A 14,296-nucleotide genomic window follows, 5' to 3' on the forward strand; every position below is an offset into this window, starting at 1 on the left:
GGGCTGGGTTAGAAGGCGTCCCAGCAGGAGTTTCACACTCTAGCTGCCCAGAAACTGCCCTCCTCGTGGTCTAGCCTGAGCCCCTGAAAGTAGAAGGCTCCTCCATTTGCTGCCCAAGGGAGATTAGCCTGGTCTGTGTCCAGAGGAAAGCCTTGCCTCTAACTAGACCCATTTAAAGGCTTCCTTCCTCTGCTGGTGGAAGCTGACAGAGTGGCCTTGTTACTGCCACTTGGGCCTTTTGCTGCCTTCCCTCCTCACCCAGTGCCAGAAATGTTGTGCAGTTGAAAACTGTCCTCCCAAGGAAAAGGTTGACTAGTAGCAGCTGCCCCTGGAAAGGGAAAGATGGACCTCATGAAGTCTCAGAGTGACTGTCATTCTTGCAGGCCAACTTTCCAAGCTGACCCGCTCCGTGAGTGGGTGCCTGCAGGCCTTGATGAGAGCCAGCACTGGCACAGATGGCAGCCTGTAGGCCTGCCTGTTTTCTTGCTGTGCCTGGCTCGGGGGACGTATTCAGTAAATATTGTTGAGTGGAGGACGTGTGCCTCTTCAAAGGCACTGGCAAGATGGGAGCATCTGGGCGTAGAGAGGATTTGAGCCACTGCTTGTCGTCTTGCGGCACAATTACGGGGGTGGGGGTTGGGGGGTGAAGCTGAATTTCTTTACTGAAGTGAGAGGAGGAATAATAACAAACTGGAGGATGAAATTAGGTGGCTACAGATCTGTTCAACCAGGATCAAAATGTGCTGAAGGGCACAGAAGCCTGCAGGGGGCGTCATTCTGTGTCTGTAAATTAAATGACTGGAGCAGTTAGTCGTTAATAGGTAAACAAAATGTTATAAATCTCTGCTCTGCAGTTCAGCTCAGCGACATGCATTGGGCACCTGCTGTGGACAGTGATAGGGCACTGAGTGCCCAGGGTCCCTGACGAAGCTACCCACCCTGAGCCCCTGGGCAGAGGGGCCCTGCTTCCAGTTACCAGAGGAGGGAGTAATGAAAGATGTACTTTTGCAGAGAGAAGCTCAAAGGATGTGTGAGATCTTGCTGGGGTAGACAGGAAGGGCTCTCCTGGAAGCAGTCACAGCGTGAGGAAGGGCACAGAGGTATGAAAGTGCGTGCCGTGGTTCAGACTTATGCAGTGACCTATGCAGTGTAGGAGGAGTGCATGGAGCTTTGCAGCAGAAGGAGGGTGGGGCGCCCTTCTCTGTTGGACAAACTCATGTTTCTCCTTTAAGACTCCTGTCTTCTAGGGCCGGCCCGGTGGCTTAGCAGTTAAGTGCACGCGCTCCGCTACTGGCGGCCCTGGTTCGGATCCCGGGCGCACACCGACGCACAGCTTCTCCAGCCGTGCTGAGGCCACGTTCCACATACAGCAACTAGAAGGATGTGCAACTATGACATATAACTATCTACTGGGCCTTTGGGGGTAAAAAAAAAAAAAAAAAAAAAGGAGGAGGATTGGCAATAGATGTTAGCTCAGAGCCGGTCTTCCTCAGCAAAAAGAGGAGGATTAGCATGGATGTTAGCTCAGGGCTGGTCTTCCTCACACACACACACAAAAAAGAAAGACTCCTGTCTTCTACCCTGAGGTCCTCCCTGGTTAACACACCTTCCTAAGCACATGCTCATCTCACCCATTCCTCTGTTACAGTCCATGTTTGTGCCAGCAGCCAACCCCCAGGGAGCCTAGGCTGTGTTTAATTCATTTCTGTGTCTCCAACATATAGACAGCAGGAGTACCATCAAAGATACTTAAAGAGGAAAGTGTCGTCAGGCTTGTGTTTTAGAAAGATAACTCAGCTGTGTCGTGGAGAGTGAATTAGAGAGAGCAGAGCCAAGGGAGTGGGTAGATGCATTGTGTGTCAATGTCCTCAAGAGAAATGATGAGCAATTACGAAAGAACAGTAGAGGCCCTGAAGGCTGGCAGAGACCAGGCACAACTCCATCAAGGCTCTGGCTCTGCTCTTGTGAAGGTCTTCTGAATCTGCTTCCTCTGTGAGTTGGCTTCATTCTCAGGCTGGTAACAAGCTAGTTGCAGCAGTTCTGGCCCTCATGCCCAGAAGCACCCAGCAAACATCCCCTCCTATCTCATTGCCCACAATTGGATCATATGTCCATTCCTGAACCAGTTCCTAGGGCCAGGAAATGCCATGCGCTGATTGGCTTGCGTTCCTAATCAATTACTAAAAGGTCTATGAGATTACCTTAGACCTGTCAGGCCCAGCCCTGGAGATTGGATCTGCTTACCCCTGGATTCTCTGGACTGAGGTAGGAGGTGATACCCTGAATGAAACTAGGGTATCGTTAGGAAGGAGGAAATGACTGCTAGATATGTACCTGTCTCCACTACAGGGACCAGTTGGACTCATTCATTTATGTATTGAACCTTGCACATAGTAGGTACCTATACACGCACCCACACATACCTACACACCTGTAGGGACACGCTTTGTGGATTGGTTTATCTGGAAAACAGCTATCATCATCCTGGGTGAATTTCAAACCTCTCATGGAGGACCCCCTACCCCCATCTCTGACTATCCTTTCCTTGACTTCTCCTTGCATCTTGTAATTGACTGTCCCATCTCCAAGGTCAGACATGGCCTGCTCTCTGACCACAGCCTCCAGTCCCTCCCACTCTCACTCAGTGACTCCCACAACTCCTCTCCTTGACCTCATAGACACCTAAGAGGCCAGTATAGCCCAGGGGTTAACAACATGGACCACACTTCAGTTCTGCCACTTACTTGGTAGTTTAGGCTAAATACTTAAACTCCTCTGTAACATAGGAATAGGAACCAACCTCCCAGGGCTGTTGGGAGCATTAAATAAAGTCACACATGAAAGATGCTTAGGACAGAGGACATACTTAATAAATATTAGCTCCATACAAGACATCTGTCACCCAGACCCTTCTGTTTTCTTCCAGTCAGCCCTTTTCATTTTTATTTCCTGCCTGTTCCCCCTTAGAGTCCCTGCTCCATCTGTCGCCAATATCCTATCTCCACTCGCTTGCTCTCTCAAACCTGTTCTTCCCTCAGACCTTCCTGGCAAATGCTCAGCTTTGGACCAACCTAACTTTCTTCATGCCAATGTCTAGGTTACTAGAAAAAAATCAACAACTGGGCAGATGGTTGCTACAGTAACTTCAGTTCCTGTGGCCTCAGCTGGACCCTTAATGCTTCTTGGCAATCGTCATGCTCTTCCCTGGTCAACTGTTTTTCCTATTCTCCAAAGAAGCAATTTTCAAACCTTCATCACTTTCCTCCAACTTCCATTTCTTCCCTCACCAAACCGTCCATTTCTTGCAGATAATTTGGCTTCCTAATTTTCAGAAAAGAGCAAAAATCAGACTGGAACATTCCAAACCATCACCATCCCTCATCCCCCCTTGCCAAATCCAGAGATATATCTGCATCCCTGCCCAGCCTTTCCTACTGTTACAGTGGAGAAAGGGTCTTCTACTTGTGTGTTGAATTCCAATCCCTCCTGTCATCTCAGACACCTTGACTCTTCAGTTATCTCTGTCTCTCCTATGACTTCAACCCCTCCCTCTATAGTGCCTCCTTCATATCAGCATTTAAACAAGTCTCTGTCATCTTACAATGCACTCTCCTTCAATCCCACATCCTATTACCTATCCCATTCCATGATATTCATCTTGGCTCTTCCCCATCACTGTCTGATTTGCTAGAAGAGTTATATATACTCATGATCCTCATTTCCTCACCTTCTACTGGTTTTTCAACCCATCATAGCCTGACCTCTGCTCCCACCACTCTCCCGAGAGTCCTTGTTGCTAAATCCAATGGTTTCTTTGTTTTGGATACTTATTCCTCTCTTACTTGACCTCTTAGAATGATTTGATACTGCCTCCTTAAGACACGTTCTCCCCGGGGCCGGCCCCATGGCTTAGTGTTTGGGTGCGCGTGCTCCACTGCTGGCGGCCCGGGTTCGGATCCCAGGCACGCACCGCCGCACCGCTTTTCCGGCCATACTGAGGTGACGTCCCACATACAGCAACTGGAAGGATGTGCAACTGTGACATACAGCTGTCTGCTGGGGCTTTGGAGGGGGTGGGGAGGGAAGGAGGAGGACTGGCAACAGATGTTGGCTCAGAGCCTGTCTTCCTCAGCAAGGAGAGGATTAGCATGGATGTTAGCTCAGGGCTGATCTTCCTCGAGGGAAAAAAAAGGCACGTTCTCCCCTTGTCTCCTACAACATCATAACTCAGAACTGCATGGCCACTCCTTCTCAGTCTCCATTGTCCAGCTCCTAAACATAGCTATTCTATCAAAGACCTCATTTTTACTTACATACTCTCTCAGGACAATCTTATCCACTCCAATGGCTTCAGTTGCCATCTTGCTTACCATCTAAAGGTCCCCAAATTTGTACCTCCAGATTATGATCTTGCTTATAAAATTCAGAATTGTTTATACAGCTGCCTACGGGTCATCTCCACTAAGATGCCTCTCAGGCACCTTAAAGTCAGCACTCCCAAACTAAACTCAAGCTCTTCTCCCAAGCCTGCTATTCCTCCTTGTCATGGTGAGTAGCAACACCATCTACCCTGCTGCCCAAGGCAAAGAACCTTAAGCATTATCTTTGATTCCTCTCTCTCTCTCAGACTTTATATCCAGGTCATCACCAAATCCTATCATTCTGGTAAGGTGGAAAGAGTATGGGTTTTGGTTGAAATTCTAATTGTGGTTTGGACAAATTACTTAACCTTTCTCAGCCTCAAGTTCCTCACCTGTAAAAAGGAAATAGTAATACCTAATTCAAATCGTTGTGGTCAGGATGAAGGAAACCCTTTACTTGGTGGGCATTCATTAAATGTGACTTCTCCATTCAGTAAACATGAGTGCTCTTCTGTCCCCATTCCCTCTCTCCCCCTCCCCATCACCACCTATACCCACTTGCCTTATTGTTGAATTGGTATATATGTAGTCTCTTGACCTTGAGAATCCTCCTGAAATTAAATTTCCCATAATTCCTTCGTGATGAAGGACTGCGTCTTGTATCTCATCATGCCTATCATGAAGAATTTGGAAAATGCAAAGAAAGTAAAGCCATCACTGTTGCCATTTTGATATCATTCCTTCCAGTCTTTCTTCTATGCAGTCTTTGTTCTTATTTACATAGTTTTCTTGGTATATAATCAAGTATGCATCCTGCTTTTTTTCATCTAACGCACGTATTTTCCCACGTTAATAAAAATTCTTCATAAACAGTTTAACGACTGTGTCCTATTCTGCATGTGACTGTAGTATAGTTTACTTATCCATTCTGCTATTCCTGGTCTTTTAGACTCTTTCCAATTAAAATACTGAGGTGAACAGTTTTACAAAAAAACTTTTCCTCCTATATTCATGATAATTTTTCTAAGTCATAAATTCATAACCTGAATCACTGAGTCAAAAGATTTGAAAATTTCTAAACAGTGCAGTCTTTGAAATGTGCTAATTGAATATAGGCCTGACCTCAGCTGCAAAGAGATAGGTAAAGAGAAAACGGTTATTATTAATAGATATTTTTAAATAATTATTTTCTGTTTTACTGAAAGAGGACTGGGAAGATCCAAGCAGTGCTCTGTAGGGAAAACATGTCTTTGACTTGAAGTTCTTGGCTTCCTGATGATAAAGAGGGCTTGTTTCTGTTTTTCGTATTTTCATCTGGGTCAGTAAGAGGATAGGCCATTCCTACGAGCTCGTTTTCCTGTAAGGAAGAAAAAAATTGTGCAGCATCCAGTGATGCAGATCATTAGCTGTGTTAACAGCCTTGCAGTTAAAAAGAAAAGGTTATAATAATGTATTCTCCTAATGTGCAGTTAATTTTAGTTAAAATTTCCCTGGTGATTTTAAAACCCAGTGAATTTGTAAATCTAGTAATTGGCTCTGCATTTGGAAATGTTAAAACTGCCATAACTGACTCGGCTCTAGCAGGACACACACAACCTCGCTGAGCTCTGGCTTCCCAGCCACACAGAGTTCCTCACTCACCTGAGCACTCCCCTCCAGAATCCAGAAAGAGACCCAGACTTCATCACAGAGTTCTGGTTCCTGATCTTCCCTGATCAGGACAGAGACAGCTACTGAGTGCCTCAAAGTTAACGTGTCCAAAATCAAACTTTTAACTCCCTGCTCATCCCCAAATTCAGTCTTCCCACTCATCAGTGGAACAACCAGCTGCCTGGTCATTCAAATCAAAAACTTGAACCGTCCTTGATTTCTTCTTTTCTGTCCTCACCACTCCCCAACGTTGAATCCATCGGCATATTCTGTCGATTCTGCTTCTAAAAATTTACTTCTAAGATAGATCTCAAATTGTCCATTTCTGTTCATCTCCCCCACCCGCCCTCTAGCCCCAGCCCCCATCACCACTCAGCTGTACTACTCAATAGCCTCCCGTACAGCTCCTACTTCTGCTCTCTCCACTATGCTCTGTTCAGTACGCAGTAGCCAGAGGCATCTTGCTAAAATGTAACTTTGATCATGTCATCCACCCCTTCCTTAAAACATGTCAGAGGCTCTCCTTTACTATTAAGGTAAAAGTCAAAAATTCTAACGTGGCCATGTACAAAGTCCTGCGTGTTCTGCCCTGGCCTTCCTCTTCAGCATCTCTCAGCCCACCATGTCCCCTGTATCTAGCGAGTTCCAGCTTGCCAGCCATCCTTCAGTTCCTGGAACTCCTGCACCAGGGCCTCTGTCCTTGCTGTGCTCTCTCCCGAGAGGAGCCCTCTTCTCTCCCCATCCTCCCTTCCTACAGTCTAGGTAACCTCCTCCTCCTCCTTCCCTCATTCCCAGTCTAGGTCAGGTTATTTACTTCTGTAGAAACATGGGAATTTTTTTCCTGCTTCAGAGAACCTATTTTAATTTGAAGTTTTCTATATATATACTCATTCATTCATTCATTCGTGTGATTATGTGATTGAGGTCTGTCTCCTCCACTAGACTATAAGATCCGTGAAGAAGGCCCCCTTTGCTCCTGTTCACTGTTCTTTCCCATCAGCTAGCTCAGTGTCTGGCACAAAGTATGTGCTTAGTAAATGATTGGTTGTATGCTGAACAAATAGGTAGAGTCCTGAGAACAGTCATCATCAATGGCAGTGTCCCTGTAAGGCATGTGCTCTTCCCAGAGGTAGCAGGCCCAGGTTCTCCATAACATGTCAGCTGGAGGGAGTGTGACTTGGCTTGATTTTTTTTTTTTCATTTCAGCTGTCTGAATGAATAGAGCATGCTGCCCAAAACTTACTCATTTTCTCTTCTCTCTTTATTCAGCTAAAGCTTGCTTTCACTCTGGACCACGAGACTGGATTGCCTCAAGGATGTCACATCTATGAGTACAGAGACAGCAACAAGTAAGCTACTCAGTGGGAAAGCTTGTCACCTCTCTGTGTCCTGCAGGGGTAATGACTAGGGGCTTTCTTACTGTGGGCTTCCCTGCCAAAGGGATTGTCAGAAGGGGAATCACACTTTTTGCGACTGTACTAGAACACACCTGGCACAAAAGTATTTCTCCTGTAAATCTCTTTTGCCCCTAAATATAGGACTTGCAGTACTTGTATAGGAGCAGTTGTGATGTATTAGAAGTATACTCCAAAGCACACCTTCCTTCCCAGGCTCCAGCTTTCCTCTAGACCCTCCCGCGCTCCATCTCCAATTGTGTGCTTGCTGATTTGGTTCACTGTGTGACTTCGGCTTTTGTTGCAGTTCCGTCTGACTGTACCTATGTTTATAGGTTTCATTGTGATAGTCTACCTTGTGAATTTTACAGTTGGGTGATTTCTGGGTACTTAAGGAGATTTAAGTTGGTGGCCTTATTAGAAATGTTGCACCTGGCATAGTTTTATAGCACCTCCTTTCTTCATCACAGACTGCCTCCTTAACTACATATTTTTGTCTATGAGACAGTGACAGTGACAGTGATGGTGAGTGAGGCAGAGGGAGTGTGCCCTGATGATGACAGTGACAATGATGATGATGAATGATGATGGCAGCCAGCTTCCATTGAGCACCTACCGTGTGTTAGGCACCTTATGGGGGATATTTTGTTTGTTATTCCATTTAATCCTCATAATAGCCTAAAGAGTTTTCTTTTATTACTGTTGTATTTGCGGAAGCTGAGGTCTAAGGAACGTACCTAATTTGCTCAAGGTCGCTTACCACAGTTGTGTGAGGCAGAGTCACATTATCACGTTTGCTCTGGGAAGAGAATACATGAAAGACAGTTGTTATCCCAAATTGCTACTTTTGGAAACCCAAGTCACTGACAAGAACATTCCCAACCTGGACTTCAGGACTCATTATTTAAATATCCAAGCTATTTAATTTTATCCAGTGGAAGGAATCAAATAGGCACATGCTGGTGGAACTGTACATTACCTTCCAGAAGAGAAACTCGTGTCTTCCTTAAGAACTCTTGCTCTGTTCTGGGTGAAGCTGGGTTACTGGGTGCCTTCATGACCAAATCTCCATTCAGACTACTTTCAAGGCATTATTACTCTTTGTAATTTATCTTTAGGAGGATCCCATAAGCTATGGTCTACCCTCAATTCCCACCAAATTAATCATTTAGGAAAGGCTGACTGTGCCTCCTTTAACACCAACATTCTTCCTCTTGGATGGCACTGTTTCTGGAAGACGGTTCCAGGGTTTTTAGGCCTTTGTGCCAGAGATACCGTCTCAGTGTCTCATAATGCTTAATTCAGCTGAGAAGTAGGGCTTGACTTCCCCGGGGTCAGGGACTTGCAGAGACAATTGAGCGAGTCCCTTGGTGGCTGGGCAAGCATCTCTAGGGAGTAAGAGAAACGTAAGCCATAAGCTGCTTGGCGTGCTGCTCTGCTGCCCTCCTTGTCAGCGCCACCCTGCACTCCCTGGGTTGCTGCTTGCTGGATGGCAGTAGATGGTGGACCGCACGCAGGTTGTGGCAGTAAAAACAGATCTTTAGGCCCAGGGGTGTTTACAGACTCCAATTCATGGTGTCACTCTCTGCTCTTAGGAAAAAAGATTGGCAGAGTTTTTGTTCAGTGAGAGAAGGGCACTGGCCCTCCTTCCTTTAAGTTCATGTCTGAGCAGTTCAGAGGTCCAGTGACAACAACTTAGGCTGAGAGGAGAAAATAGTCCAGCTCTGTTTCTTGGCCTAACTTCCAACTCCTAGCGTATTATCAGAGTAAGCAATGTAAGAAAATTTACAGGTTGTAAATATTGGTAAGCTTTGGCCTCCAAAGACCTGTAAAAAAAAGCATTTGTGTAGGAAACTGGATAGAAGCCATGATCTAGGAAAGTATGGCGATCAAATGCCTCAGTGACCCCTCTCTGTGGTTCTCTTTTGCTTGTCTTAGAGACAGTCTTGGGGTTCATTCTCAATCTGTGGACAAATTTCCTAACCTCTCCAAGCCTCAGGTTTCTTCATCTGTTAAGAGCATTGGGACTAATGATACCTTTCTGGCGTGATTTTCATGAGGATTGAATGGGATCACATATTAAAGACATTGTCACCGCCCTAGTGTATAGAATGCCCACAGTAAGTGTCTATTGCCTCTCCTTCCAAAACAGGAAAATCGTCTCATGACTTCCATTCTTTTCTCGCAGTGCCATCAGGGCTGCATCCATGAGCTGTGGTTGTAGCTAACAGAGTATTGAGTAGGGAAGAGACTGGTGCACATGCCTTGACAGCCCTCAGCTGTGTACGATACACTCTATCCAAAGGCAGACTCCTCTCCCCACTTGTGAATTATGAAGTGAAGCGTGGAGAACCCCCTGAGCTTGACTGTGACTTTCTCCTCTCTCTCAGGCTTTGCCCTGTCTGTATTCCTCTGGTCACTTGTAGGGTCATTTCCCCCAGAGTGCCTGAATCCCAATATTAGTGTAATAGTGGTGTTTAGGGAATGAGGATATTCTGCCCTGGGTCATAAGGAGCCCATGTTGTCAGCCAAGTAACATGAAGGCAACAGCAGCAGAGAAATGAGGTTCTACCTATTAAAGAAATTAGCTTGATACCTGAATATTAGTTTGATTAATAACAGTTTGGTTCGATAACAGTTATTGAAACTACTGCTTTTATCTGGGTATTCCCTGCAGTATATTCGTAATCATTTTAGTATTCATCTCTGCCAAGTTCACTCTATCAGTAAAGAAGTTGTTCTGATAAGTACTGTGACTGTTGGATAGTTCTCCCCAGTGGTCTTTCCTTTCAGATGGAGTGGGTCTGAAAATAGGCACTCTGCTTTTATATTCCCTGGACTCTCTTATCAGCTTCCTTCCCTGGAACATCCTGGTAGCCCCAATCCTTGACTCTGTGTCACCCTCTTCTCCTTCTACATAAAGGGGCTCATATCTGCCTCCGGGCTCCAGGGAAGACACTCCCTGGGACTTGTCCATCTCTGGTGCGACTTGGACCCTGCCTCCTCTTGGGCTGGAGGGCACAGTTCCCAGGTAAACATTCTTAAAGCCCTGAGGTCGTTAGAAGAAAGAAGCTGCCCTATTGTGCCTTGGGTTAGATTAGTAAAGCCCTTCACCCTGAATTATTCTGCCAACCTCCCAAAAGCTGTTCAAATCTGCATCTAGGAGATGTGAGGCCTCTACCTCCCCCCACCTCCTGACAGATACTACCAGTCACCACCCATGGACGTGAGGACCACCTTCTTTTTCTCTGTTGCAGAAAACTTCACCTGCCTTTAATGTTAAATCCAGTGAATCCAGAACTGATTGGAAGTCATGTTTCTCAAATTACAGTTTGGAGATCTCTTTGTAGGGCAAGGAACGGGCCTAAAAGGGCAACTAAGTGATTAATAAGAATTCATTTAAATATTTATTAAGCTCCTGGTCTGTACAATGTGTTGTGCTGGGCACTAGGGAGACAAAGATAAATTATATCTAGTCCATGACCTCAAGGCATTTGTATAAATAGCAAAATGCACTGCAGCAGCCCTTGGGGTGATGTGTGCTTCCATGGTGGTAACCCTCAAGTGCCATAGGAGCAGTGATGAGGAAAGTGACTGCTTCCAACTTGGGAGCAACTGCATGGATGGTAGTACCCTTCATCGACGAGAACTTTGTCCAGAGTGCTCCCGTCTCTCCGTCCCGACTTCCACGCTCCACGCTGCCAGGGCTGCTTCGCTGCTTCGCACACTGTTCTCCTGCCTTTGGCTCTTTGACCTCCTCCAGCCTATCCTGTCTGCAGCCTGAGGGAGCTTTGCATGTCTTCTCATTCTGGTTGCTTTTGAGACCTTATTTTTGTCTTTGATGTTCTGTAGTTTTACTACATCATGTCAAAGAGTAGATTCATCTTTATTATATTGCTTGGAACTCAGTGTAGTTCTTCTCATTTAGAAATTCTTGTCTGTTAGCTCTCTAATCTCTCTTTCCGGGAACTCCTTTTAGAACCTACCATCTTTTCTGTTTTTCCTCTCTTTTTTCTATTTCCTTTTCTGCCAGTGCTGCAGTCTGGGACATTTCCTCAAAAATGTCTGTCCGTTTACGAATCTCCTCGTAGCTATTTATAATCTGCTGTTTAATACTCCTTCCCAATTTCAGGGTTTAGTTTTTATTTTTAATTTTTGGAAGTTCTATTTGGCACTTTTGAAAATCAGCCTGCTGTTTTGTATTTTTGTTTTTTAGTGTTCCAGTTTTTATTATGGTTTCTATTCCTTTCATCTCTTCAGTTATTTTGATTATACTTATTTTATAGCCTCTTTCAAATTGTTCAATTATTTCTGGTTCTAAGAACACCAGTTCTCCCAAGTGTTCTGTCTCTTGACTTACCTATATGGTGGTTCATTTCCTCATATGGTTTGTTCGTTTTTGTCATCTTACTCAGGGATTGTTTTTACTCTTGGAGTCCCCTATGCCCCGGGTTATTGGTGTGGCCTTTTATCATTTTTGCATTTGTTCTGCCAGGACCTGGGGAGTTGCATAGGTCCTGATAGTTTGATGTTCACCTCTTGGCTTAGGATTCCTAGAACCTGAGTGTATGCATTCAGCCTCCACACTCACATGCTGTGCAGGCTTGGGATCTCCATTCCGCAAAGGAGATGCGTCTGCTCCATGCCACATATAGACATTCTTCTGGGCTGTGAGAAAGGTCGTCTTGGTCCCTGTTCAAAGATCCTGGATCCTGACTTTATGGGGGGCTCTTAGTTCCAGTTCCCTGGCCAGGTCTTCTACCTCCTGTGGACATTAAAGTCTCAGCTCCTGTAACTGCAGTCATATGTCACTTAACAACAGGGATACATTCTAAGAAATGTGTTGTTAGGTGATTTTGTCGTTGTACAAACATCACAGAGTGTACTTACACAAACCTAGATTGTACAGCCTACTACACACCTAGGCTTTATGGTACTAATCTTACGGGACTGCCATCATATATGCGTTGACCGAAATGCGCCAAACTTGCAGAAGCTGCATTTGATTGCAAGGCCACACTTTATTCACGACCTCTACAGTTCTGATCCATATAGTGAGAGTAATAGGCGCTACCTCCTGAATGCCCACACCTCACTAGCACTGGGCCAAGGGCTTACGCAGGTTGTTTCTAGTTCCAAAACCATTCAAGACAGATCTTATTTTTGTAATTTTACAGATTAAAAAAAAAAAAAAGACTGAAAGTCAGAGAGATTAACCTGCCCAAGGTCACATAGTGGTCAAGAGCAGAGTGTAGATTTTACCCCACCTCTAGCAGATTCCAAGGCCCATGCTGTGCCTCACATGACCTGCCTTTCTCTCCACAACATAAAGCTTGAGAGAGTTGTGATTCTAGCCTCTTCTAGGCAGGCCTACCCTGGAAGCTCTCTGTCTGGGAAACTCTGGGGTTCCTAGACCTTATGGACCGTGGGTAGGTAGACAGCCTAGTCTGGTAGGACAAGCCTCCTGACTTGTCATTGTAAATCTGAGTTTGGCCAGTCACTCTCTGTGGCAGATCATCGTCTGTTCTGTTATGGCAGCCTATCCATTAGGAACATGAAGATGAGAATACGTCTCAGGGTTGGAGGAGAATGGAATGGAATGGAATGTGGGGATGTGTGATGTGGCTGTGTCAACTAGAAAATACTTCAGAGTTGTTGGGTGTGCTTGCCCTTAGTACCTGCCTGAGTGGCCCGTGCAGTGGGTCCTGGCAGACCCAGGCTCCGGCCTCTCCTCCCCTTGCACAGCTGTGCCTCACCCTGGTCCAGAGTCTGTCTTAACACCAGCAGCCAGCTCCCCCACCTCCATCTTACTCTTGGGACAGGATAGTTTGCTAAATTAATGAAACTAAATCTTTTGTTTTTTCCTGCCTGGCTAAATCACCCATTTTGGTGCCTTGAAATCCATATCATCAAAACTAATAGCCAACATCAGGAGGTATCAGAGAGTGCTTCCCTGTGGGATTGATTTTCCTCAGCTGAGTGCCTTACCATGTCATAAACCCACACTGAAGGACAGCAACACGGCAGCCTCCCGGAGGAGCGGGCACTTCTGGTCCTCACATCCTCTCCTCTCCCCAGCCCATGGACACCTCGTAGCTCAGGTCACTGGGCTTTCTGGCAATAGCCAGGGCTGAGGCAGGACTCTGGGACTCTGCAAGCCCACCTTAATTCTTTCCCCCAGCCTCTGAACATATAGTGCTTTCTGTACCTGAGGGATTCCCAACGTGCTGCCCTGCCCATGGGGGACTGGCCTGCTCAGTATCCCCTCGGTCTCAGGATACCCTCCATACAGGCAGAACAGACCCAGGGGCCAAGCTTAGGATCACACTGGGATTCTCTTTCTGTTGTTTGGTTCTCCTCATGGAGGATGTCTTGGGTCAGTTCAGGTCCACTGACAAGTAGACTTCCAGACAGGATTAATGTGTGAGACATATTGGGAGATGAAGAGAGAAAATAGGAGCAGGCATAAGGCTGCAGATGGTGGCACTGGCCTGCCCCTGTGAAGGAGGGGGTGGGGAAAGGGGCCTGGCTGGCAGAGTCTCAGCCTGCAGCACTGTTCCAAGAAACCTTTGGTCAAGCCATTGGTGCGTCCTCAAGCCAGAGTTGCTTGGTGGAGGATTCTCACACCCCACAGGAGCTGGCCTGCCTTGGGTCCCTGCCGTGCTCCATCACCGCTGGGCACAGCCTGTGCAAATGCCTCGTGGATCCAGAGGGCTGCAGCTGTTTGTCTGAATGAGGCCTTGTCATGGCGGCCACAGCTCACCCCTTAAACTGCATGGATATGCTTCTCCACTCTGGTGTGGAGAACAACTTTTCTGTGGCTCCTGTTGGCCTCTCTTCCCGAGGAGGAACTTAGAAAGGAGAAATTAATGAGACAAACTACTGCCTCCA

General features: G+C 46.2%; 1 protein-coding gene across 5 annotated transcripts in view; it reads left to right on the top strand.

The window, feature by feature from the left end:
* DIS3L2 (DIS3 like 3'-5' exoribonuclease 2) overlaps window positions 1-14,296 on the top strand; it is a 338,953-nt gene that overhangs the window by 289,464 nt on the left and 35,193 nt on the right. For all 5 annotated transcript variants that reach the window (XM_058533210.1, XM_058533214.1, XM_058533212.1 and 2 more), the window contains one exon: window positions 7,281-7,360. In XM_058533210.1, coding sequence (XP_058389193.1) covers window positions 7,281-7,360 — 80 coding nt within the window. The remainder of the gene's footprint in view (window positions 1-7,280; window positions 7,361-14,296) is intronic.

Source organism: Diceros bicornis, chromosome 37, assembly GCF_020826845.1.
Source record: "Diceros bicornis minor isolate mBicDic1 chromosome 37, mDicBic1.mat.cur, whole genome shotgun sequence".
NCBI lineage: Eukaryota > Metazoa > Chordata > Mammalia > Perissodactyla > Rhinocerotidae > Diceros > Diceros bicornis.